The following is a 27,686-nucleotide window of genomic DNA, read 5'->3' on the forward strand; positions in this document are numbered from 1 at the left end:
ATGGCGGTGAAGATCTCCCTGTGGCATCATTGTCTCCAAGCCATTCGGTCCCGGGAGACCCCCAAGATCCAGGACTACCAGAGGGCTGAGAATGTCCTGCTCACTGTCCTGGAGAGGGTACAGGAGCTGGACTCCCGGTTCCAGGTGGATTACTCCAGGGACCTGGAGGCCTTTCACTTTGCCCTGCGAACCTCCGAGGATGACCTGACCATGGAGGTGCCCTTCTGGGTGGATTCCGATGCCCTTTTGGTTCGAGAAGCAACAGATGGTCACCCTGAGGGAAGAAGGCTCCAGGAAAACTCTCCCAGCCCAGCTGTCTACACTCTGGGGGTGCCTCGGGATGCAGCTGGCTTAGAGAGATGGACGACTGAAGACGTCTTCAGCCCATCTGAGAGCACCGAATGCCAAGGCTACATCCTGCCCAGCAAAGTCCTCGGACGGCTGAAGGACCTTCTTGTTGCTGCCATCGTCCACTGCAAACACCACTGTCTCATCATGCCAGGTAGTGTGTGTGTGTGTGTGTGAGAGAGAGAGAGAGAGAGAGAGATTGTGTGTGTGGGGGTGAGTTTTTTCTGCATTTTCATAGGACCCCAACCCTAGATCTGGAAGGGGCTTTGGAGGATAGCTTGTCCGAGCCTTCTCTCTTTTTATGGATCCAGAGAGAAGTCAAGCAGCTTGCCCAGGTCCCATGGTTACTGTCAGAGCCGTGAGCTGAACCCAGTCCCTCTGGCTCTTACCTTCTGGATTCTTCCCATTGCCCTTTGCTACTTGACTGTTCCCTGAACCTGCATCTGCTCAAACACAGGGCTCTCGAGGCTCAGACTGGCTAGACCTGAAGGTTAGCCCACAGGGTGAGACTGTTACCAGCAGCATTCTTTTTGCAGGGAGCTAGCCTGGGGAAGGGCATTGATGGACAACCTATAGCCAAAACAACGAACCCGCCTTCAAGCCATTCATTCGTTCATTTACTTTTGCTTCAGGTACTAGGCTATGTCACAATGTAATCTGAGTGCCAAGCCATCGATGCTGGAAGGGAGGCAGATGACAAGGTGAAAGACCCTCTAACAGTGAGGGCAACCCAAAAGGAGAGGGGGCCTCCTCTCCTCAGGAGGTATTGAAAAGGCTATTTGACCAATTGTTGGGAATGATGGAGAGAGGATTCTCCCTGAGTTGTGTAGGCTGGACAAGATGGGTTCTGAGGTCCCTTCCAACTCCAGCATTTGGGGATTTTGCTTCTTCACACCATGGTCTTTGGGACTAACCATAATAATGGTGATAATGATTGACAGACATTTAAAAATCCTACTGTGTGACTTGCAGTGTGCCCTGGTGACACAAAGGCAAGTGATGATGATAAATGATCATAAAGTATATTAATAATAATATGGTTTTTAATCTTTATAAAGAACCTCATAGACAAGATCTCATCTGATTCTAGTCTCCTAGATAGATCTGTTAGGGAGGATGTGTATGGCAAGCTTCCCTCCAAACAAGGAACCAGGGATTTTGATCTTTTCTGTTGAAGGGAGTCCCAGGCAGGCAAAATCACAGACCTTCCCGAGTGACAGAGTAACCTAGCAGGCTTCAGTGTCTTTGGTTTTGACCTCTGGAAAAAGGTGTCACCGGAAACAATGACACATATATATCAAAAGAGATAATCGGGGATTTGAGTAGGATCTTAAAGAAGGGCAGAAGAGGGGTCATGAAGGAAAGAGAGATCACATCATTCAAGTCACTAAGACAGATTTTCTGCTTTTTAATGGCTTTTTCCTTTTGTCAGTCATTTCTTCCTAACACCTTCCACCTTTTCTGCCCAACCCCGTTGAGCCCTTCATGAAAACATATAAACAAAACTGACACCCATCTGTAGTCTCCACTTCTCTGAAATAGTTCACGAAACCAGTAAGAAAAGTCAAGGACTAACAACATCTCCAGGAGGATTCTTAACCTGGGGGACTGGAGTCAGGAAGACTTCAGTTCAAATTTGGCCTTAGAGACTTACTAGCTGTGTGACCTTAGACAAGTAATTTCACCTCCATTTGCCTCAGTTTCCTTAATTGTAAAGTGAGGATAATAATAGCACCAACCTCACAGGGTTGTGATGAGGACCAAATGAGATAATATTTGTAAAGTGCTTAGCACAGTGCCTAGCACATAGTAGGTGCTATATAAATGCTTATTCCCTTCCCTTTCCTTTCTAGGAACTTGTTTAGTTATTCTAGATATTTATTTCACTATGATTGGTTTCCTTTGCAGTCCTCTGTTTCATTTTGTGCTTTGAAAAGTATAATTCAGAGAAGGGGTCCATTGGTTTCACCAGACTGACAAAGAGAACAATAACAGGTTAAGAACTTTGGAATAGAGGAACACAGTCTGGGAAAACACTATCCTAGCCAATCAGGATTAGAAAAGAAGGGGGAGGGGGGCAGCTAGGTGGTACAGTGGATAGAGCACAAGCCCTGGATTCAGGGGGACCTGAGTTCAAATCTGACCTCAGACACTTGACACTTACTAGCTGTGTGACCTTGGGCAAGTCACTTAACCCTCATCGCCCCATTAAAAAAAAAAGAAAAGAGGGGGAAAGGGGGTGGGGTGGGAAGTACAGGATTTGAAAGAGGAATTGGATTTCTCTTTCACATTTGGAAAGGGCACTGAGTGAACAGGAGACCTTCAGTCCTGTGGTAATGATGGAAAACCAATCTCTCCATCACCAGTGATCCCTAGACGGCTTGTGGGTCTTTGCTGGGGATGATGCCAAGCTCTTCACCACATCCTCAGAGAGCAATCTCTGAGTGGATTTACTTCTCTCCTTTTCTCTTTGTTTTTTTTTTTCTATAAGTAACCACACCACAAATCTATGTACAGTCAGTAAATATAATCCTGCTGATTTGTCAGTGTTTGTCCTCCAAAAGCTAATGTACAAATCACCATGAATTTTTATGAATCACCAAAGTCCTGAACTGCTTTCCTTGATGGCCAGCTCATTCCATTGATTTGCTGAGAAAACTTCCCCAGTTAGTGGTACTGCTGGCTACCGTGTGTTGCCAAGGAGAAAGATGTGTTTGGTGGGGAGGTGAGGGAGGACTTTATCTTCTGCCTGGCTCAGTTCTCTGGTCTGTTGACAGAGCTTGAAGAAATAATAAGAGCTAACATTTATATTGTCCTCTAAGGTTTATAGACATCATCTCCCCGGAGCCTCCCAACAACCACCATGAGGTCAGTCAACAATCATTTGTTAAGTGCTGCTTACTATGGGCCAGACAATTCCCTGGATGTATGATCTAGGGCAAGTCTTTGACCTCACTGGGCCTCAGTTTCCTTACCTTAAAATGAAGAAGTTTGGTTAGGCTGTTCCTAATGTTCCTTCCAACTCTAATCTATGAGCTTCTAATCTTCAACTTCATTGTCCTTACTCTGTTGATGCAGATAGTAGCCCTTCTATCACTTACTAGCTAGTCCCAGTCCTGGAGATATGTGGAGCTTTGGCTCTGTGTTGGCTACTGATGATCAATTCTTTGACCACAGCAACTTTTGAACACCCTCCATTAGCTTAGGCTCTGAAGATAGAGAATGGAGAAGCTCCTCTGGATGTTATCCCTATCTTACTGAAGAGATAACAAAGGTACACAGAGGTGACTGGCTCAGAGTCACCCAGGTAGCAAGTGGAGCCAGGTGGACATTTGAACCCAGGTCCCTGGCCTCTCAATGGGGTGAGATTCCCACTCCCATCCATTTTAGCTCCAAGATAGCATTCTCTCCATTCCCCCCTCCCTGAACATGGCCCTCCTTAAAAACCAAAGTTCTCAGGTTCCCTCCTCTTGCCTAGAAAGTGCAGAGCATCTTTGTCTCAGACCCCCCCCCCCGCCCTGCCCCAGACCCTGCCCCATCAAACAAATAATCAAAAAAGCATCGGCTACAAGGAGATGTAGGGAGGTCTGGTCCAAAGCCACCTGTCCCAGGTGTAAGGAGGAGGACCACATGAAGCACGCGGGGGAGATGCCAAGCATATTTTTCTGAAGCCTTCCTTAAAAGGCAAGGCAGCCTAGCACTCAGGGCTCCAGTCCAGCCCCCTGCTCACCTCCCTGGGACCGGAACAACGAGTCTGACGCCTCCTCCCGCAGCCCTTGGGTGAGAGGCAGGTGGTACTTGAGAGAAGCCTGGGAACCTAGCCAGGCCTGCCCCTTTCCTGCCTCACTGGACCAAAACTTCTGGGAAAGGAGAAAGGCTCTGGTGCTTGGACTTGAGTCAGAGTCACAAATCCAGATTTCAGAGATGGTGTTAGAGGCTACCTGCTTCAACACCCTCATTGCACAGAAGGCAAAACCTTGGAAATTGAAGTAGACTGTGAGACAGGGGAAGGTTCAGTGTGTGTGTGTGTCTAGCAACTAGCATGATGCAGTGGATGGAACAGAGCTGGAGGTGGGAAGAATTGAGTTCAAATCCTGTCTTGGACACTAGCTGTGAGACCTTGGGCAAGGCACTTAACCTTTCAGCCTAGTTTCCTCAACTGTAAAATGGGGATAATAATAACTAATACTTCCCAGGGTGATCACAAGGATCAAATGATATAATTTTTTGAAAGCTCTTTGCAAACTTTAAAGTGCAATATACATGCTGGTTGCTATTATTATTATAGTAGGTACTTTAAATCCTTGCCAATTGCCTGATTGATATGACTAATGTTACAAAGATAGCAAGCCCCCAATCAAAGATGAACAAATCCGTGATATTGCTCCTTATAAGATAATAGCTCACATTGATATAAAGCTTTAAGGTTTACAAAGCACTGTACAGATATTATCTCATTTGATTCTCATGACAACCCTGTAAAGGAGGTGCTAGAATTATCCCCCTTTCACAGGAAATTGAGGCAAATAGAGGATAGGTGACTTGCCCAAGGTCCCATTAGATATGTACCTAATGTAATTACTAAGTGTCTGAGGCAAGATTTGAACTTCCTGGCTCCAAGTCCAGTGCTTTATCCATCATGACTTGATAAGATGGTGATATCTGCCCAGCATTTCTACAACTCACCGGGTATATGATCTAGGGCAAGTCTCTTGACCTCACTGGGCCTCAGTTTCCTTCCCTTAAAATGGAGAAGTTTGGTTAGGCTGTTCCTAATGTTCCTTCCAACTCTAACATATGCGCTTCTAATCTGTAACTTCATTGTCCTTACTCTGTTGATGATGATAGTAGCCCTTCTATAACTTGTTTTTGTTTGTTTTTTGCAGGGCAATGAGGGTTAAGTGACTTCCTCAAGGTCACACAGCTAGTAAGTGTCAAGTGTCTGAGGTTGGATTTGAACTCAGGTCCTCCTGAATCCAGGGCAGGTACTTTACTCACTGTGCCACCTAGCTGCCCCAAACCCTTCTATAACTTACTAGCTAGTCCCAGTCCTGGAGATATGTGGAGCTTTGGCCCTATGTTGGCCAAGTTATGGAGGGTCTTGAATGTAAGACAAAGAAGTCTGGACTTTGTTGGGCATAATGCACCCTCTAGACTGTCAGCTCCTTGAGTACAGGGGCTATTTTCTTTTCATGAGGGTTGTGCTGGAGTGCTTAGGGCTGAACTTGGAGTCAGGAAGACCAGGTTGCAAATTCTGCCTCTGCTGTTTACTAGCCATGTGGCCATGGGAAGGTCATTTAATCTCTCTGACAATGAGTTTGTTCATCTGTAGAGTAGAGATATGAAAATAGCACTTTTTTCATTGGGTTCTTATGATGCTTATATGAGATTATGTCTAGGAAGTGCTTTGTAAATCTTCCAGTATGATTGGAAATGCCAGTTATTATTATTTTTGTATATCTGGGACCTAGCACAGAGCCTAGAACACCGTTGTTGTTGTTGTTGTTGTTGTTGTTGTTGTTGTTGTTGTTGTTGTTGTTGTTGGATTGCATCAGTCATGTCTGACTCTTCATGACCCCATTTGGGGTTTTCTTGGCAAAGATTCTGGAAAGGTTTGCCATTTCCTTCTCCAACTCATTTTGCAGGTGAGGAAACTGAGGCAAACAGGGCTAGGTGACTGCACAGAGTCATACAGCTACTGTCTAAGGCTAGATTTGAACTCAGAAGATTAGTCTTCCTGACTCCAGGCCTGGCATTCTATCCACTGCTGCCACTTTCTGTTGTAGAAGCAGAAGAGATGAGCATATGCTCCCTGGTCAGAGCAGTGGGGTCAGCTTGGTGGGAAGAAAGAAGCCTGGGCAGCTTTGCTGCCTCCTAGAAGGTGAGGGGACTCTAGAGTGCAAGGAGCTGTGTTTGAATGTCACGTGTGATGTTTGCTGCCCAGGACCGTGGGCTCGCTTCAGACTTCGGTCTCCTTGTCTCCAAACTAGGCTTCTCATGAGTGAATGAAAAAGCCGGTGGATGAGTTTCCTTCCAGTTCCAATCTGTGGCCCTTTTGTGCCCTTGTGACCAGGATGTTTTAAAGATATTTTCATTTTGTTAGACAAAAAAAAATGATGTGCAATTAAAGTACCTCTAAATGTTGGTTCTCTGGAGCTGAGAATCTTGGCAGCATCAGGAGCTTTCCACAGCACCATCTAAAATCTGGAAATGGAGGCAACAAAGACTTTTTTAAACTTTCTTCCAAATTCTGATTTTCCTCCTCATTGTGAGATGTTCCTCCTCATTCTATTCCTAGGCCATTCAAAGGCTCATGGGAATGATGACCCCAACATGGAAGAGCTTCTTCCTCTCTGATAGCAAGGAAATAGATTTCAAAATGGCCAAAATGTCTGTCTTCTGCACATTTTCCTCTATTTGGAATTTGCCATCTAAACCAATAAGCATTTATCAAACAACTACTATGTGATAGATGCTAGCCGCCAATACAAAGAGAAAACAAAATTGGGTCTTTGCCCTCAAGGATCACCCCAGATGAAATATGATAAACATGTTAGTTAATTCATTCAGCAAACCCTTATTAAATGCTGACTAGGTACACGACATCTCCCTACCATCACTTATCTGCAGATGCTCAGGCAAACCCATATATGATAACCGGAGGGGAGAGAAAGAACACTAACGCTGAATAGAATCAAGAGAAGCTTCCTGTAAGAGGTGGCATCTGGTCTGGGCTCTGAAGGGAGCTGGGGATTCAAAGAGGCATCAGAGAAGAGTGAGAGCATTCCAGGCACCGTGCAGAGCTTGCCGTGACCAGCAAAGTCTCTTCTCAGTTTCCCTTAAAAGTAGCCAACTATTTATTCCCCTACTTGGCTTTTTGCTATCCAGGACACACCCACCTTCACTCTGCTCCACCTTCTGTCCATATCAGAAACATCTCCAACTCTCTATATGTCAGAAGCGGACACACGTGAAATACCTGAGGTGCTTCCAGACATTGGGCGGGTGGATCAGCCTGAGGACAGGGGGTGTGTCCTTGGGGCTGAAATGTGGTAATTACGGGAGCCAACCATGTGGAGCCAGGGAATTTCATTTTGCCCTTTCCACCTCCCCATTTCATGGGACCTTAGCAGTCTTCTAGCCTAGCTTCTCACCCCATATTTACTCGGACTCTTTGGGACTATTTCCAGTCATGGGAAGCTCACCTTCTCAGAAACAGTCTATTCAAGTTGTAATTGTTAGAACGATCTCCCTGGTATTGAGCCCAAATCCATATTTCTACCCATTGACTCTAGTTCCTATTTCCTGGAAGTGAACAGAATCTATCTAATCTCTCTTTGACAAGAGAACCCTTCAGACATTTGAAAGTAGGTCTAACGGGCCTCTCCTAAGACTCCTCTTTTCCAGGGTCCTCCAGACAGTTTTCATACAAACACAGCATTGAGGGTCTCCCCCAGCCCTCCCTGCTATCCTGGTCCTCATTCCCTAGAGTCACACCCTTTTAAAATGTAGCATCCAGAATAGGACACAGTCCTCTAGGACTGGCCAGTTGAGAACAGAGGAGAGTGCTATCTTCCTTACTGTGGACACTAGCATTCTCTAAAGGCTTTTTGGGAAGCCCAGTCATATTGCTGACTCATAGAACCTTAGAGTGGGAAGGAAAGGTCCTTTTGTCCAATTGCTTGGTGCATAGTAGGTGCTTATGACTTTACATGAGCAAAAATCTTCCTCTGCACCACACCCAACAGGTGGCCATCCAGCCTCTGTTTTATGATTTGTTGGGAATGGATACCAATACCTTGAGGAGGGAGAATCAAGGAACAAATATTAAGTGCCCACCACGGGCCAGGTACCATGCTGGCTCCCAGCAAGAAGATATATCCCTGGGGGCAGCTGGGTGGCACAGTGGATAAAGCACTGGCCCTGGATTCAGGAGGACCTGAGTTGAAATCTGGCCTCAGACACTTGATATGTGACCCTGGGCAAATCACTTAACCCTCATTGCCCTGCCAAAAAACAAAAAGGAAGAAGAAGATATCTCCCCTAATTGAATGAAAGCTTTTTGAAGACAGAGAGTATTTCATATTGTCTTTTTAGCCAAACACAACACAATACCTGGTCTATAACAGGGGCCAAGTGAAAGCTCACTGACCCTAGTGAATAATATTTGGGATATATTGTTGCAGTCTTTTTGTCTAAGTTTTATTTAAAATTTCTGAATCAGTGTTCATGAATGATGTTGGTCTATAGTACTTGGTCCATGCCTTAGCCTTCCCTGGCTCTGGTATCAGGACTATATTTATTTAAAAACATGCATTTGGTAGAGTTTTTCTTCCTCATTTTTCTTTTCTTTTTTTTTTTTGAGAGGCAATGAGAGTTATGTGACTTGCCCAGGGTCACACAGCTAGTAAGTGTCAAGTGTCTGAGGCCGGATTTGAACTCAGGACCTCCTGAATCCAGGGCTGGTGATCTATCCACTGTGCCACCTAGCTGCCCCCTTCCTCATTAAAAAAAAACAATAATTTATATAGTTTAAGTACTAATAGTTCTTTTAAAATTTAAATTAATTCTCCTATAAAGCCATCTCTACCAAAGGCATGAATCCATATGGTAGACTGATTAGTAGTTAGATACAAAGACAAGAACAAAACAGACCGTACCTTTAAGGAGTTTACATTCTATCAGGGGAAACAATATAAGTAAATACCAAGTAGATACAAGTTATTCTTTTTTTTCCGAGGGGGGTGGGGAAAGATGAGTAACTTGGGAAGTCAGGAACAGTCTCCCATGGGAGGCAGTACTCTCAGTGGGCTCTGAAGGCAGCTAGGGAATCTGGGGAGAAGCGATGAAGAGGGAGTTCATTCCAGGCATGCAGTATAGGCTCTGCAGATGTGGGGAGTTGGGATGGCATGTATGAGGAACAGGTAGATCAATTTAACTGGAATGTAGAGCGAGTGAAGGGCAGTAATATGTAATCAGCCTTCATTCAGGTGAGCCAGAGCTGGGTTGGGAAAGACTTTAAATGCCAAACAGAGGACTGGGACTTTGCATCAGTTCCTAGACATAGTAGAGGAAGACCAGCTGCCTCTTTGTAATCACTATCTCCTTTTCTAGATGTTCATAAACCATCTCTTTAGTGATTTGCTTTAGAATGTTTTCAGAAGTCAAGTCCAGTAGTCTAAGACTCCACCCTCTTCCTTTTGGGGAAATCTCTTATGCTCCCCATCCCATGATCTTTCAAGTGCCCCTGTCGATGGCCTGGCGATCACAGCAGCCAGTTTTTTTCAGTCACTAAGGACTTCATTCATCTGGACCAAATGACTTGAATGTGTCAAGGGCATCTAAATGCCTCTTTACTTATCTTATTTCGATTTGATCATTTCTAGGACAAAAGGTCATTCTTGGCAAAGAAAACAAGCAAATAATGGAGCAGCAGTTTTCATTCACCCCAAGCTCAGCCCTGGTCCCATCTTTAGTTCTCCTCTTTCCTGAAATATAGCTTTAAAAACACCTACATATCTTTTGGGGTCATCATTAGCCTCCCCTGCTGATCATTTAATGAAAGAGAAAGCATTTATTAAGGACTTACTATGAAGCAAACACTGTGCTAACTGCTGGAGATACAAAAATAAGTAAGCAAGACAGTTCCTGCCTTCAAGGGGCTTACCTTCTAATATATTAGTTCAGGAAAGGGAGTTTGGTTCTAATGAGACAGAGGGATAGTGAATTGATATATATGAGGTGCTCTTTCCATAAGTAATGGCACAATTGACTCACTGTGCTCATATAAAGGGGGAAAATGTGTGTGAAGGTGGGGATGGGGGTTTGGAGACATGTGCATGGTGGCAGGTTGAACAGACGGGCAGATGCCAAATGTATGGGGTAGACAGCTGAATGGCCAGATGGGAGGGGAAGGTGAAACATGATTTGGGGTCTGGTATTTGTGCTTATTAGTTACCCTGGGAGATGAGGGTTCTGGGGCCCAGGGAAGGGAAAGGAAAGGAAGGCAAGTGATTCACTCACATTCACGCAGCAAGTGAGAAGCTGACTTGAGACCATAACCCAAGGCTTTGAACTCTCAGGTTCAAGCAATACCTTCCATACCGATTTGCTTTCTCCTCCTCCCCTGTCTCCAGGATTGCAGAACTCCTTACAATCTGAAGGCATCACTTGCTTGCGCATTGCCTGAAGCTGGTCTAGAAGCCAGAGCACTGTAGGTCACATCTGGGCACCCAAACCTGGTCTGAGACTCTACCTCAAGACCCTTCTAATGTCTATCCCTAGCTGGAGTTCCTCCTCTATCCTAGGTCAGGCACTGCCTACTATCAGTTTCCCAATAACAAAGGTGCGTAATCAGTGGAAAAGGTGTCATACTGGGTTTGTGAAGGGTTGCTGACACTGCACTGCTTCAAAAAATGGTGTCCCCTCCCTTGGGTCCTAGTCAGGAGGCAGGAACCGGCCTCAGGTTTCTGGGAAGCAGCTGGAATGGAAAGCCAAGAATGGGAGGGGCTGAAGTACAGCCTGGGGCAGGGGGTGTTCCTGCTGAGCCTGGACTCTGTTAGGCAGGACTTAGGGTGGATGCAGAGGTGTCCCCTATGCCCCTCCATACAATGTGCTCCAGGACTCCATTAAGCCCTGATGCAACTGTCCTAGGTGCCCACCCCCAAACAGGCATCTCTAGGAAGGGGACTCAGCTGGAGCAATTCAGGCAGGCAACTAGCTACAGGTGGGCTCTGAGCAATGTCATAGTAGCTGAAATTTGGAGAACACTTAAAGGCTTGTAAATCTACTCTACCACATGGCTCTAGCTTTTGTCACCAGTCACCTGCCCAGTTTGGGTGCATGTTGCACGAGGACCCTGGGACATTAGACCTGACCTGGCACAGGTACTTCTAAACACCTCCCACACACCACCATGATGCAACAGGAGCAGGGGCCGGTATCATTGCTGCAAGATGTTGCTGGAAATGAGGAGGCTTGAGCCAGCCCCCACACTCCTACAGCACCAAGCTATGCTATTGTAACCCAAAACTCTATGGAGCAAACCTGTCACATTTGAGTTTTTGCTGTAGGTGCAATGGTTTGGGATCCAGCTAGGAGACCTTTGGGCATGGAGGATATAAACAGTTCTCCCACTACTCTGGAGAACTTTCTCGCCATCATCTTCCTGCTGGGGGTTTTATTTGCTTTTTCTTGGTGAGGCAATTGGGGTTAAGTGACTTGCCCAGGGTCACACAGCTAGTAAGTGTCAAGTATCTGAGACCAGATTTGAACTCAGGTCCTCCTGAATCCAGGGCTGGTACTCTATACACTGTGTCACCTAGCTGCCCCTTTATTTGCTTTTTTTTTTTTTTAAGTGAGGCAATTGGGGTTAAGTAACTTGCCCAGGGTCACACAGCTAGTAAGTGTTAAGTGTCTGAGGTCGGATTTGAACCCAGGTACTCCTGACTCCAGGGCCGATGCTCTATCCACTGCGCCACCTAGCTGCCCCCCTTTATTTGCTTTTTTTTTTTTTTTTTTTTTTTTTTAGTGAGGCAATTGGGGTTAAGTGACTTGCCCAGGGTCACACAGCTAGTAAGTGTCAAGTGTCTGAGGCCGGATTTGAACTCAGGTACTCCTGAATCCAGGGCCGGTGCTTTAACCACTGCGCCATCTAGCTGCCCCCTTTATTTGCTTTTAATGTCTTGTGAACTGCTTTGATTCGGGGGTTGATGCATATATATATATATATACACACACACACACACACACATATATATATGTATGCATATATATATATACACACACACATATATATATATGTATATGTATAGCGGCAATTAGAGTTAAGTGATTTGCCCAGTGTCACACAGCTAGTAAATGTCAAGTATCTGAGGTTGGATTTGAACTCAGGTCCTCCTGAATCCAGGGTTAGTGCTTTATCCACTGTGCCACCTAGCTGCCCCCAATGCATATATTTTTATTAAAGGAATTGCTTATCTGAACCCTCAGGCTCTGAGTGATTCAGTACATCTAATTTAGAACCAAGATTGGGACAGTCATGCCCTGAGAGTGTGGCCACTGTCTCTCCCAGTATGTACTGATTGGATTTCCCAGCTCCCCTCCCGTTATCCGGAGCCAACAAATACCCAAGTGAGAGTCCTGGTATAAATAGTGCCCTACCCCATGACTGCTGTTAAAGAGCCTAGCTGGGGGGCATCTCCCATTGGTAGCGGCCTGGGCACTCCTTTCTATTTCATAGTGCTCATTTTGCCTACTATCCTGCTATAAAACTTTGAAAATTATTTTAAACTCTCAAGGGAAGTAGAAGGAAATGTATTTCTTTTTTCTTTATCTTTTCTTTTTTCTTTTTGTGAGGCAATGAGGGTTAAGTGACTTGCCCAGGGTCACACAGCTAGTAAGTGTTAAGTGTCTGAGGCTGGATTTGAACTCAGGTCCCCCTGAATACAGGGCCGGTGCTTTATCCACTACACCACCTCACTGCCCCCAAGGAAATGCATTTCTGAGAGACATGGTGATTAGCAGGGCAATATGTCATTCAGGACACTCACAACAAAGCCGTCAATGTGGATAGTGGAAAACATCAACACCTGTAAGACCAAGGAGAGCAAGTGGGTCAAAATGGCAAATGGATCCAACTCAGTTTTATGTAGGACCACAGACTCTAGATGGCTGGAGGGCCATCAGAGGCTATCTAGTACAATCTAGCATTAAGTGCCTGCTGTGTACATCATTAGATGTGCACAGCTGAAAGAAATCCAGAAAGTTTAACTAAAACTGGAACTATGAATATTTGTTCCCCTAAGGCAAAGAGGGAACCAGACAGGGAAAGGGAGAGGTATCAAATGAAGCATGGCCGCTGGGGGGAATCATTCTGCAAGGCACCTTGAGGGGTTTTTTGCTGTTGAGCTGGTCACTGTTGAGGACAGAGGCTGGAGGTAGGAAGAAGGGATTTGGCAGCTAGTGGGGAGAAAATGCGCCTTGGAATGCTCTTCCCTCTGGCCCTGAAATTGTGGGTTCCTGAGGCCCAGCTCCCAGTCACTCTGCCTTAGTTACAGTTTTGGTGAAGAGATGAGTGTCTAGTGGGGGTTCCCTGATGGGGAATCCCAGAGGAATTCTTAATAGAAGAAATGTCTGAGAAATGTCTAAATCAGGCTTTAAAGAAGGGATCAGTATCCAACAGGTGGAGTCAGGGCATCATTTCAGGGCAATGGAAAAGAGTTGTTAAGGAATGGAGGCTAGAAAGTGTTGGGGCGTGTAGAGAAGAGAGGATATAGTTTACTTTGGCTGGAGTATCTAGTACATGGAAGGGCGTGGTGTGAGGCCAGACTTCCAAGGTAGAATGGCAGCAGATCGTGGAGAACTTGCTGCTAGCATTAAGCACCAACATGGTGTAGTAGGTGGCGTGCTGGACACGGGAAACCGTGGCTTTGCCGGCCACCTCTAGTGCTTAGTAATTGTGTGATCCTGAAGATCGCCTCTCTCAGGCTCAGTTTCCTCCTTTGTCAAATGGTGATAAGAACATGGCACATACCTTATAAGATCACTGTAAGTGGCCAAAACCCTTTGTAAGCCTATATAAGTTTGAGTTATTATTAAGAGGCATACATTTGCAGATTTGATTGCTGGGAAAAACCAAAAGAGGCATTATTTGGGAGACTGGTCTCTGTGAATGTTGCTAAACATTTCCCCCAATGTCTAGCAGATGACGCACCTTATATCCTCCGCCAAGATTAGTTCCACGGAACAATAGCCTATTAATTTTCTGTTTATCTGGGCATCAATCATAAGCATAAATGTGGTAGACTGGTGGCTAGGAAGCTGGCTCTAAAGCCAGAAGTCCTGCTTGTGGTATGTACTAGCTGTGTCACCCTGGGCAAGTCACTGAAACTCAGCTTTCTCATTTTCCTCACCAGTAAAAGGAGGCTAATAATACCACCTGCCACCCAGGATAATTGTGAGGAGCAAAGGAGATAATATTTGTAAAAATGCTTATCTTAGTAGCTGGCACATAGTAGGTGTTTAATAAATACTTGTTGATTGACTGATTGATCTTTCCCAGATGAACCAAGGCACAAGTAGGGTTGCCCTTTCACTGGGCATTGAGGATACATAGAACAAAATCAGTCCCTGCCCTGGGAAATTTCTCGACCCTAAAGCAGCACAATCTATTGGTATTTGGTCCTAGCTTCTTCACTTTGGAAGGCATCCAACTCAATTGAACAAACCTTTCTTAAGTGCCTACTATGTGCAAGGCTCTCCCTGAAATGGGTGGGGGTGGGATTGAGGCCAACACACTGAGGAAGAATGTTTTCATTTAGTCACCACCAAAAGACAAATCCATTTATTAATTGGGAGGAAGGATACCCAGGCTCCTTTGGGAACATTCCATGACTAACAGGACAAGAAAGGTAAACTAATGAGTTCAGAAAAAACAACACCTAAAAAAGGAACTCTGGGAAGCTTCAACTTCAGAGAAAAACAAGGCAAAAAGGTCGTGCAAAGGAAACTGTATGAGTTGGCTTTGGCTTGAGGCTAAGGAGAAACTGACACCCATCTTCATCATGGCTGACATTGTGGCTGTTAATAATTACCATCCAGGTCATACTTTTATACAGTAATGGCTTCATGATTCCCAGAACCCAGCATATGTCCTGGAACGTCATAGGTACTTAATAAAGGAAATCTTCACCACTTGGGTTTGCCCTCCATTGGTACAAATCTTATCCTATCTATACCTTTTCATCCTTCGTGATGATTGTCCATTGCCTCCCATGACTCCTCCATTAAAAATCTACTCAGTGATCTGGGAACTTTCCTCAAGTTCTTTCAATAATCTGTGGCTATCAGTGAGGCCTCAGTCTGTTAATCTGTCATCCTTTATGCTCCTTCCATGACTTATCTACCTCTTTGTCCATTCATTTGTGGAACAAATGCTTCCCTATATGTTGTTTCTCACACAGAATATAAGCTCCCCGAGGGCAAGAGCTGTTTCATTTTGATCTTTGTGTCTCTAACACCTGGTACAGTACACAACACTAAGTCATTAAGTCCATACCCAATGAATTCTTATTGATTGATTGCACTCAAGTCAAAATAAAATATCCCTCTCTGGCTACCACTACCTGTCTTCTCCTACTAGAATGTAAGTTCCAAGGGGGCATAGATGTTTATTTAAAAAAATCTGTATCCCCACTACTTAGTATAATGACTGGCACATAGTAAGCACTTAATAAATACTTTTTCATTCATTCATTTTTTCACTTGATTCATTCATTTATTGATTCTTTTATCATTGGTAACATTCCATAACTAACTTATGGCCACTATGAGCTTTTCTGTTGCCCTTTGGGTGACCTTCCTTGGTGATTCTTCTGAGACAGTGGTGGTGTTTCCTGAGTAACAGCCACACAGGATCATACAGCTTCCTACTGTTACTTCTGCTAATAACAACATCTTGGCTACACTGAACTCATGAGAAGTCCATGATGGTTCTGGTTAGACTAATCAGTTTGGCCTGATGGATAATTACCAGAGCTGTGGATCATGATGCTGACACTCTGAATTGTTGGTACCCAGAACATGTTAGAGGCAAAGACTGCTTGCTATAAGTTCAGGGTTGTCTTCATCAAGAAAAGATAAATTATCCCTTCAATAGATAATTGGCCAACGGAGATGAACTATCAGTTCTCAAAAGAATTGTAAACCATTATCATCAACATTATGTGTTGATCAACTGTGATAGACTAGATTATTCTCACCAATCTAATGGTACAAGAAAGTTCCAAAGGACTCATGATGGAAGGGGCTCTCCAAATCCAGGGGAAAAAAAAGAACTGTGGAATAGGGATACTGATTGGACCATACTATTTCTTTTGTTTTTGGTGCTATTGTTTTTCTTTTTTGAGGTTTTTCCTTTTTGCTCTGATTCTTCTCTTATAACATGACTAATGCAGAAATATGTTTAATGTTATTTTATATATACATATATACATATACATACATACACACGCGCGTGCGCACACACACACACACACACACACACACACACACACACATATATATATATCCTATATCAGATTACCTGCTGTTTAGGGGAGGGGGAGGGAGGGAGAAAAATTTGAAATTTGAAATCTTATAAAAACAAATGTTGAAAATTATCTCTACGTGTAACTGGAAAATAATAAAATACTTTTATTAAAAAAAAGAATTGCAAACTATTGGCAGCCATCTGAAAGAATGACCCAAATCACTAATAATAAAGGAATGCAAGTCAAAATAACTCAAAGGTTTCACCTAATGTTCAGTATATTGGCAATGATGACAAAAGATGAACATAGTTGCTGTTGGAGAGGTTGTGGAAAGAGGGAAACAGTAATACATTGTTACTGGAACTGTGAATTGGTCCAACCATTCAGGAAAGCAACTTGAATTTTTCATATAAAGCAGATAAAATGTCCATTCTCTTTGACCCAGAGATTGTACTTCTAGGCATATATCCCAGGGAGTTCAGAGACTACAGGGAAGGCTCATTGTACATTAAGATATTCATATCAGCATTTTTTTTGTGGTAGCAAAGAACTGGAACAAAATAGATATCCATGAATTGGATTTCAGGTGAAAGGAGGTTAATCAAATTTGTGATTCATGAATTTTATTGTGCTGTAAGAAATGACTAGCATGATGAATACTGAGATTCATGGAAAGACTTATACAGGTTGAGGAAAAGTACAGGAAGAAGAGCCAGGAAAGTGATATGCACAATGGCTAAAACACTGGAGATGGAAAGAACAACCACAAAACAATTGAAACTCAATGTTATGAAATCATCAAGACCAAGTTGGAGAGAGTTGAGCAGTGCCTTCCCCTGGCTTCTTTGCAGAGGTTCAGGTCCATACCTGATCTTTTTTTTTTTAATGTGTTCGTTGGTTTTGCTCACGTTCCCCCTCCTACTCTTAAAAAAAATAAAAACAACAAAACTTTGTTATAAGAGATAGGTTTCTGTGAAGGAGGAAATGGAGCATGGGGGAAATGTAGACAACTTCAAAACAAAATATATAAATAAAATCTATTTTTAAAAAAGAGAAATGAACTTTCCTGTGAAGAAAATATAGGGGAATGACTAGTGTAGATTGGAAGAGGATTGAGCCTAAGAGGTGGATGAATGTGAAACTGGACAAGGTAGGAAAGAAAGAAAAAAGAGAAAGAAAAAGAGAGAAAGGAAGATGGAGAGAAAGAAAGGAAGAAAAAGAGAAAGGAAGAAAGAGAGAAGAAACAAAGGAAGAAGGGAAGGGAGAGGGAGAGAAGAAAGAGAGAGAGAGGGAGGAGAAAGTAAGGAAGGAGGAAAGAAAGAAAAAAGAAAAGAAAGTTCTAGAGGGAGAAAAAAGGAAGCCAAATTCTGAGTATTGCAACAAATAGACAATTTCTGGTCCCAGAGAAGAGAAAGTAAAACAGGGTTGCCTCTTTTCAGAAAAAAGGTGAAGATCTACTGGTATAGAACCCTGCATACATTGTCAGGCAATCCCTCTATAAGCTATTTTTGCTTGTGTTTTTGTGGACTATTTTTCTTTGTTTTAAGGAAGGTAAGTCTTTGGGGTAGAAGAGAATGCATAGAAGTGATGATGGTATACAAAGGGTATCTGTGAAATGGGTGCACCCACGTGTTTTTCTCTCTCTGTGTGTATGTACCAAAGAGAAGTATTTCTGCTTAGGGAGACATGCTATTCAGTTCTGGTGCTGGCCCTTGTTTTAGGTTCCCTGAATGCAGGGAATTTAAAGGAAGAAGATCTCCACATGTCCCTGCTGGTGTCCAGTGGCTGGAGAATGATTCGTTTCAACATCATTCCTGTGGTGAAGAAGAACCACAAGATTCTTCACATTCAAAGGAAGCCCCTGGCCCAAGGGTTCCCGGATGGCAGCTTGGAGAAAGTTCAGCGCCAAGGAGCTGATCTTATACCCTCAAGTTCCCATCACTGGCGGTAAATGCAGTTCTGCTATCTTTCTATCCCTCTCCTCCCCTATCTCCCAGTGCACAGAGATATCCTAGAAGAAGGCAGCAGGGGAGCCGCCTCTCATTAGCTTGAGGTAGCCAGGTGGTGCAGTGGATAGAGTGCTGTTCTTGGGGCCAAAAAGACTTGAGTTCTAATCTGGCCTCAGTTGCTAACTGTGTGAAACTGGGCAAGTCACTTCACTTCTATCTGCCTCTGTTTCCTCACCTGTAAAATAAGGGTAATAATAGCACTTACCTCCCAGAGTTGTGCACATCACGTGAGATAATAAATGTAAAGTTCTTTGCAACTTTAAATCTCTCTATAAATGTTGTCTACTTTTATTTTCCCCAATAGAGGCAGCCATCTTATGGATGCTAATGATCATTTAGGCTCTGTCCAACATGAGGTTCCTTCACCAAAAGATTGGAGTTAGAACTCAAGCCCTGTGGTCAGAGGGTGGAGTTGTCCTGGTGCTAGCTCCTTACAAAGCTATTTGAGGGGTGGAGTAAGACCACACTAACCAGCAGGACATGTATGTGTGTGAGTCTCCTCCACTGTGCAGCTTCCTCAGTGGGATACACCTAGGGCTCCTGGGGCTGGACTTCTAAAGGGATCGCAGTGAGCAGGTCTCATCCCAGGATATTAACATAATTATCATTTGCATTCATGTGACTCCTTTCATTTGAGGTTCTCAGAGCACTTCAAAATATTCATTAAACTGGCCACACCCCAAGAGGTAGATCTCCATTAGTCTCCTCACCAGATGGGAAAGCCTAGATAAGGGGGCATTATCTATCTCGTCTGAGGTCACAAAGTTAAACCATGGGCAAACTTCAGTTGGGATTCAAGGTCTTCTGCTAAGGGAAAGACGCAGATGAATACAAAAGTCTTCATTCACCCGGCTTTAGTTTTCACCCTAAAATCCCAGGGAAAGCTACATGAAGGGAAATATGGATTCCAATATTGAGGAAGTGACAGTCCCATAGTCCTCTTCTGCCCTTGTCAGAGCCCACCTGGAGGATGTTGTCCAGTTCTTGGCACAGTGCTCGCTGGGCACATAAACATTGTTTGAAGACTATCTACTGATTCATTGAGTGATTGCCTGAGTCAGTGTCAGGAGGGCATTGATAATATGTAAACTAGCAAGAGAAGAGCAGCCAACATATGAAATATTTTAATGACCTGCCATGTGAAGGGACATTGGAGCAACTGGACTCAAGTGGTGGGAGTAGAGAGGTGTGATAGGGGTCTTAACATATTTGAAGGACTGGCTGCCATGGCTAAGAGAGATGAGACCTTTTCTGCTTGGCAGAACCTGGATGGTTCTGGGTGGTCATGGAAAAGATGCATATTTGGCCAAATGTCAAGAAAAATCTTCCTGGGCATTAGTGGTGCTCCAAGGTGGAATGAGCTGCCTTGGTGGGGAGGGGGGTAACCAGAGTTTGGTAAGGTAACTTCAGGCCCTAATAGTTGTTTTTTTTCCTGGAAGTCAGAAATATCTGTTCTGCCTTCCTCTTTCTCACTCTTGGGCCTTTTTAGGTCTGCTCATGCCTGTAAGCTCTGAGCTCTCACCCTGCGCCAGGGGACAGTGTGGCCAAGAATTTCCTCTGTTAGCTGGCTCCCAGTGGGTGTTCTTCCCAGGAATAGGATCCATGGTCATTGATGAGTAACACTTCTGGATGGTTAAGGAGAGGCAGGAAACTGCAAGCAGTGACTGAAGGCAGAGACTGAGCAGACCCACTTGTCCTGTCCCAAAAGGTAGACATAAGGAGGATGTGGGATTAGATGACCTCAAAGGTCACTTCCAAGTATGAGTCTATGAGATCTGAGAGATACAAGGGTGGCCATTCATGAAATGACAGTGTTCAAGTAGAGCTTTTCTCATTAATGACAGTGATTTAATGATAGTGACTTGGAAGATTATTTCAATCTCACCATCCAAGGACCCATTAAAGGAACTGGAAATAATATGTGTGTGCTCTAAAAAGAGGGATGAGCTCAGAGTCACAGAACCCAAGTTCACACTGCAGCTTTGCCACTAGCTGGGTGACCTTGGGCAAATTAAATGAATAAATATGATATCCACAAAATGAGTAAAAACAAGGTGGGTTGACAGATGGGCAGCTAGGTGGTACAGTGGATAGAACACAGGGCTTGGAATCAGGAAGACTCCTCTTCGTGCGTTCCAATCTGGCTTCAAACAGTTACTAGCTGTGTGACTCTAGACAAGTCACTTCACCCTGTTTGCTTCAGTTTCCTCATCTGTAAAATGATCTGGAAAAGGAAATGGCAAACTGCTTTGCCAAGAAAATCCCAAGTGGCATGATGAAGACACAACTGAAATGACTGAACAAGTTTGAGAGGACATCAGGAGCTGGGGATCGATCAGGAAAAGCGTCATGTAGAATGTGCATCTTGAAGAAGGAAATGGCTTTCTGGGGCAGAAGTGAGAAGGGAGTGCATTTCAGGCATGGGGGATGGGGTGGCAAAGGAAACCCAAGATGGAGTACCAGGTATGAGGGGAAGAGAGTGGGTCCACATAGCTGGATCTCAGAGTGCAGGAGGAAGAGGAATGGATGATGACTTTGGAATGATAGGTTGGGCCAGGCTATGAGACCAGGTTTTAAAAGCTGAGCAGAGGAGTTTATAGTTTATCATTCAATCAACACATGTATATATTGCATGGACTGGGCTAAGTATGGAGCATACAAAGAAAAACTTGGGGCCAGGCTGTGAAGAGCTTTATATGCAAAAGAGAAGAGTAAATATATGATCCTAGAGGGAAGAAGGAACCATTGACACTTGCTGTGTAGGGAGAGAAGTGGACATGGACAGATCTGGGATTTAGGAAAATCTCTTTGGTAGCTGTCAAAGAGGAGAAAGGTTGAGAGTGAGGAGAGATGTGAAGCCGGCAGGCCACTTAAGAGACTGTTGCAGTGGCCTAGATGAGAGGTGCTGGGGACCTGAGCTGGGTGGTGGCATTTCAAACGGAGAGAATGTGAAGAATTGGTGATTGGTTGGTTGTGTGGGGTGAATGCAAGTGGGTGGTCAAGAATGACACTGAGATTTCAAGTCTGGGAGGCTAGGAGGATGGCAGAGCCCCCTATAGTGATAGGGAAGTTTGGAAGAGGGAAGGGTTTTTAAGGGAAGATCTTTGGGGGAAAGTTCTGTTTAGGACATATTGAGCTTCAGTCAGTCAATCAACAAACAGATGCCTCGGAGACATCCCCTTTAATATCTGAGATGCAGTTGGACATGCCGGACTATAGCTTATAAGACGGTGTAATGTTTGGAATGGCGCCACCTGCTGGAGATTTACGGTAGGAAAGCTCCAACATGAGGAGAGGGCCTCTGAGGGCAGGACCATGCAGCTTTTCTTTGGCGTCAGGAAGTGATGTTGGCGGGTGGGAGGAAGAAGGGGGAGGCTGGCGCTCTGACTGAGGACTCTGGTGGAGAAGGGAGCTAGAAATGTGCTCTTCCTCTAAAAGATAGATGAATCTAGGCCTTTCTCTCTCTCTTTACCAAATTCTTGTTCTCCTTAATAAATGCTTAAAAGTCTAACTCTTCCTAAAGCTTATAATTTATTGGCGACCACTCATTAGATATTTTAGACAGTATAGATAGAATTTTAGCCCTTATAACACGTTAAGGCTAGATTTATGGGTCTATGAGTCCTTATCATTGTACCTCATTCTGTACCTTGTTAATTGTCAACAGATCATTGGGTAAAAATGTATCTGGGGGGCTGTCTACCAATTTCATGGCTTCTTGTCCAGAGCTGTGACTCTATAGTCACTGGGAACTCTTCATCTGGAAATTTTCTCCTTGATTCAAATCCTCAACTTGACTGTAGCTTACAGTCTCAGGGAGTTGGCTAGGGCATTGAGACATTAGGTGACTTTCCCAGGGTTGTGAGGTCAATAAAAATCAGAGGTAATTCTTGACCCAAATCTTCCCATGTTCGTGAATCTGGTCCTCTTGCTGCCTCTGCTGATGAGTTAACAAAAAGCACCCATCTTTTCTTTGCCAGCTTCCAAAAATATTTCCTCCGAAGGCTTCTTCCATGCATGTTGTCTCTGCCCATATTTAAAAAATGGAATGTAGTATTTTTTTCCCTAAAGTCATATCAAATCATTTTGGAAACTTTACCTCTGGCACCACAGCCTGGTCAGACATGCCTACAAAGGGCAAGTGTTTGACCTAATATGACTACTTCCCTCCAGTGTGGCCAGTCTCTTCTGTTCGATTTCTCTGTGTGAACTGGTTGAGCCCTCACATACATATACAGCTTCTTTACAATACTGGTGGAAATAAAATAGAATTTTAAGGGACCTTTTCTTGGATGTTTCCTAAGATTGCCAGCTATAGGAACATTTTGAATTTTGCTTATTTGTTTATTTCCATATTGCTTTGTCTTCAGGATCTCCACCGACAACCTCATTACCAAACTCCTCGGCATCGTGGGTTCCCTCCAAGGCTACCGTTTAGACAGTCTCTCCATCTTGGATAGGGTCAACAATGAGAACTGGAGAGAGGGGGGCAAGAAGGCCGGCCTTACCTTTGACCAGCTGAAGGTCAGTGCTTGGGGTTATCACATACTCTTTTTAATTTTAATTTAATTTAATTTAATTTTTGCAGGGCAATGAGGGCTAAGTGACTTGCCCAGGGTCACACAGCTAGTAAGTATCAAGTGTCTGAGGCTGGATTTGAACTCAGGTCCTCCTGAATCCAGGGCCAGTGCTTTATCCACTGTACCACCTAGGTGCCCCCAGGGGTTCTTTTTTTGTTTTTTAAGGCAATGGCGGTTAAGTGACTTGCCCAGGGTCACACAGCTAGTAAGTGTCAAGTATCATGTACTCTTGAGGCATGAACTGTGTGCTTGCTTCCCTGTTCCCTTTCCCTGAGGCCCTGTCAAATCTAGACCTATGAACAATATGGCTAAGAGCAAGAGCAGAGACCCAAGGCTAGCGTGATAAAGAACTCTCTGGCTCATAATGATAGGAAAACCAATTGATCTATAATCAATCCACAACCATTTATTAAGTGCACACTGTGTACCAGGCACTAGAAGACAAAGAAGTATGGCAGTTCATGCTTTTAAAGAGCTTCCTTTCTTTTGGGGGCACAATGTGCAAGTCAATATAATACAGAAAGAACAATTACAAAATAAACAAATGATATGATATGATTGAGGAAGGGGCTCAAAGTGAGAGGGTTTCCCTGAGGGGCTTTTCCTGGCTTCTTTTAGGAAGGCTCCAGTCCAGCCTTCTGCAGATCTTTCCCCATCCAACCACCCCCAGCTGCTGAAGCCATTCCTCTGAGATCACCCCCATTTCACTGAATATGTCTTGTATGTATCTAGTTGTTGGCATGTTGCCTCTCCATTACACTGTAAGATCCTTGAGGGCAGGGACTAATTTTGGCCTTTCTTCGTATTCCTGTACATAGTAAACACTGAATAAGTGCTTGTTGACTCTCTGAGTGAGCACAACCCATGCATGATCAGGGCAAAGGTAGAGATGGGAGATGGAGTGATGGGTGTGAAGTTGCAGCCAGTCTGGTGATGCTGGTGTGTTCATGAAGGGGAATAATGTATGATGAATCTGTAAAGAACCCTGGAAGACAGGGTTATAAAGGTCTTTAAAAGCCAAGTAGGCATTTGGAAAAGTCTTTGGCAGAAGGTGGCATTGGAGCTGAGTCTTGAAGGAATCCAGGAATGCTAAGAAGTAGAGATGAGGAGAGAGAGCTTTCCAAGCATGAGAGACAGTCAGAGCAAGGGCTCAGGGGTGGGAAACTGTGTGGGGGGTGGGGGGAGAGGAGGGGAGAGACAGGGGGAGAGAGTGGGGGGAGAGAGAGACAGGGAGGGAGAGAGAAAAGGGAGAGAGAGGAGAGAGAAGGGAGAGAAAGCGAGAGAAGAGAGAAAAAAGAGAGAAGAGAGGGCAGGGAGGGAGAGGGGGAGAGAGAGAGACAGAGAGAGTGAGGGGAGAGAGGCGGGAGAGAGCAAGGCAGAGAGGAAGAGAAAAAAGAGAAAGAGAAGGGAGAGAGAGAGAATAGAGAGAAAAAGAGAGAAGAGAGAGGCAGGGAGAGGGGGAGAGAGAGACAGAGAGCGGGGGAGAGAGAGGCTGGGAGGGAAAGAGAGGGAGAGAGAGAAGAGAGAGAAAAGGAGAGGCAGGGAGGGAGAGGGAGAGAGAGAGGCTGGATCATAGCATATATGGAGGGAAGTAAAGTATGAGGTTAGAAAGATGGGAGGTGACCAGTTTGTGAAGGTCTTCGGAAGCCAAATGGAGCTTATTTCTATTTAATCCTAGGAGCAGTAGGAGTTTATTGGAATGATGATGATGATGGGAATCATTCCTAGTAACCCACTAGGAACCATTGGACCTTATTGAGTAAGAGAGTGACGTGACCAGAGCTGAGCTTTAGGAAAATCACTTTAGCAGCTACAGAGAGGATGCATTGGAGGGAGTGGGGGGAGGAGGAGGAGGAGGAGGAGGAGGAGGAGGAGGAGGAGGAGGAAAGTGAATTAGGAGGATATTGCAGTAATCTAGATGAGAAGGGATGAGAGTTTGAACTAGGTGGCTATGTATGGAGAGAAGGGGCTGGTTTCCAGAGAAGTTATGGAGGCTAAAGGAGGAATTATCACAGTGTTACACTCCACTACAAAAATCTCACACCTGTAACCTAGCCCAAAAGTCCAGTGGTCCCTCCCTTCCTCTCATCTCTTGTTTAACTGAGCAGTAAGTCCATGCCACAGGATAGCTCTGGGGGTCCTCGATTCAGGTTTGGTTTTGAGAGATCTCCTGCAGCCTCCTTTCTCTCTCATCTCCTGCCCCTTGGCTTTGGGCCCTGAATGGATGCTTTGTTTCCCACAGATGGTGCTACTATGGGCCACTGAACTCTTCCCTTCCACAGAGGACTGGAGGGACCTAGAGGGTTCTGTGTACCGACTCCTGGTGATCCTGCTCTGCTGCCTGGCCACCAAAAATCTTCCCCACTTCCTCTTCCCCCAGTACAACCTCCTCCAAGGTCAAGGTCTTGACCTGAACTCTGTGTACCAACAAGTTGAAAAATTTGCCATCCAGCCAGAACAGTTCCTTAAGATCCATGTGACTCATCTGTTCCCCAGCCACCCAAGGATAGACAATGGCATCAAGGCATTCCTGCAGCTGCCCGCCAACAACCAAAGCTACTGGGATACTGCCTATTTTGATGTCCTCCTGGATAAGGTAGGGACCACCCACCATACCCACCAATATGGAGGGCAGGGAGCCTGGCCTTGACTTCCTTTATATTCCTGGTTTCTAGCTCCATGCCCTAGCACATTGTCCATTGAGTGGGACACAAGATAGGTCTCTATTAAAAGATCTGTGACACTGGTGTTGAGTAATTAAAAATGCTCTGAAATGTTCATTCCCCCAAATATTTTTCAACATTACCTTAATTTAAAAAACAAAAGCTCAGAACTTAACGAACATAAAACTTAGCATTTTCATATACAAAGCAGAACAGAAAAAGCAGATTGCCTATGAAGCCCTGAATCTCTATTCCAGAGGGACTCCTCTTTTTCCAGTTCAACACACAACTTTCAAAGCAGCCCTGCTTGAATGTGCCTCCTGAACTTTTTTCTGTTCCCTTCTGTGCAGTGAATAAAATAGTTTCAATAGCCCTCACATTTTCTTTTCCTTTTGGCTTTACCATTGTTACCATTGAAGTAAAGAATAATGATTGTAGCCAGCCTCACATTTATATAGCACTTTAAGGTCTTCCTGAACTCTACCTCCATGTCACCTAGCTGCTTTTAACTTTCCTGGTCATGCAAAATAAATCCATTTCTAAAAATTGTGTCCTCTTGTACCTTGAGTCCATCACCTTTCTGTCCAGAGATGGACAGGATGCTGCATCATTGGTCCTCTGGAGTCATGACTGGTCATTGCATTTTCTCAGTCTTGCAAAGCTATTTTTCTTTATCATGTTATTTCTATTGTTTAAATTATCCTCCTGGTTTTCCTCAATTCCCTCTGGTTCAGTTCATACAAGTTTTCCCAGGATTCTCTGAAATTGTTCTTTTTTGACTCTTCATATGATGGCATGATGATATTCTATCACATTCATATCCCATGACAGAGGCACTAGAGGGTGCCACAGTGCACAGAGTGGAGTTAGAAAGACATAAATTAAAATCTAACCTTAGAGACTAGCTGTGTGACCCTGGGCAAGTCATTTATCCTCTGTTTCCCTCAGTTTACTCAACTGTAAAATGGAAATGATAGTATTCACCACACAGAGTTGTTATGAGAACCAAGTGAGATAGTGCTGAATACAATGTCTGGCACATGGTAGTTGCTCCATGCATGCTTATTCCCCTTCCCATAATTTGTTCAGCCGTTTGCCAATGTATAGGCACTCCTTTTGTTACAAGTTCTTTGCTACTGCTGACCAACCTCCAGGCCCAACTCTCTATGTCCATGTTGCGTAGCCCTCCCTGGCCCTTTCAAGGACAATGGGGATTTTGATTTCATTTTTGTTGTTTGTTTTGTTTTTGTCTTTATGACCCAGAATCTAGCATAGTGCCTGGCACCTAATAGATATACACTAATTGAACTGAATTGAAGGAAATCCTCCTCAGGTGTCTCATTGTGTTCTGATCATGACCTTGGGCTTTCACAGGCTGCACCAGCTGAGCGGAAGCTCTGGCAGGTCTGACTGAACTGGAGGAGCCTGTGTGCATAGATTCAGGACCTGGGTTTAATGGGGTTCTTCACCAGACTGGTTTGGGGGTGATGAAATTTCTGAACCCAGCAATTCTCGAGTCAGAGATGTCTTGTGATCTGCCTTCTTGGAGGGAGCACCCCACTGACAAAATTAGGCAGTCTTCAGGTCCTGGAGGATGGCAGCATGGGAGGATTAGGAATTATTGCTGAGCCTGGGGGCCTGGGGCTTGTTTTTCTACTCCTATAATTTGGTGAAGTGTAACCAAGTTCCAGAGCATGGCCACCCAGACTAACAGAAGCTGGAATCTGAAAGGACAGTGTGCATTCCCCTGACTTAGATGAAAAACTCATGAGTTCTGGATGAGTGGAAGTGCAGGCACGCAAAGACACTTTGTTTCTCCTCTTTCTCACCCTCCTCTCCTCTCTAGTTCCAGGTCTACAACATTCAAGATAAAGATCGGATTTCAGCAATGCAAAACATCTTCTTGAAGACCAAGAAATTAGAGAATTCAGCAAGCTGAGCAGCTCTGCTTTTTGATCCCTGAGCTTATAGACTTTTGGGGATTTTCTCATGGGGTCACTAGGCCTCTTTGTGGACCTCCCTCCACTGAGTGCTCTCCCTTCCTTCTCCTTGCCT

General features: G+C 44.4%; 1 protein-coding gene across 1 annotated transcript; it reads left to right on the plus strand.

Moving 5' to 3' along the window:
• MAB21L4 (mab-21 like 4) lies at positions 1 to 27,668 on the plus strand. The gene is made up of 5 exons (XM_043992523.1): positions 1 to 502; positions 18,101 to 18,326; positions 22,759 to 22,912; positions 25,211 to 25,564; positions 27,478 to 27,668. The coding sequence occupies exons 1-5, from the start codon at positions 1 to 3 to the stop codon at positions 27,568 to 27,570; spliced, it is 1,329 nt and encodes a 442-aa protein (XP_043848458.1). The 3' UTR covers positions 27,571 to 27,668.
• The last annotated feature ends 18 nt before the right edge of the window (positions 27,669 to 27,686 follow it).

This window comes from Dromiciops gliroides, chromosome 3 (assembly GCF_019393635.1).
Source record: "Dromiciops gliroides isolate mDroGli1 chromosome 3, mDroGli1.pri, whole genome shotgun sequence".
Lineage (NCBI taxonomy): Eukaryota > Metazoa > Chordata > Mammalia > Microbiotheria > Microbiotheriidae > Dromiciops > Dromiciops gliroides.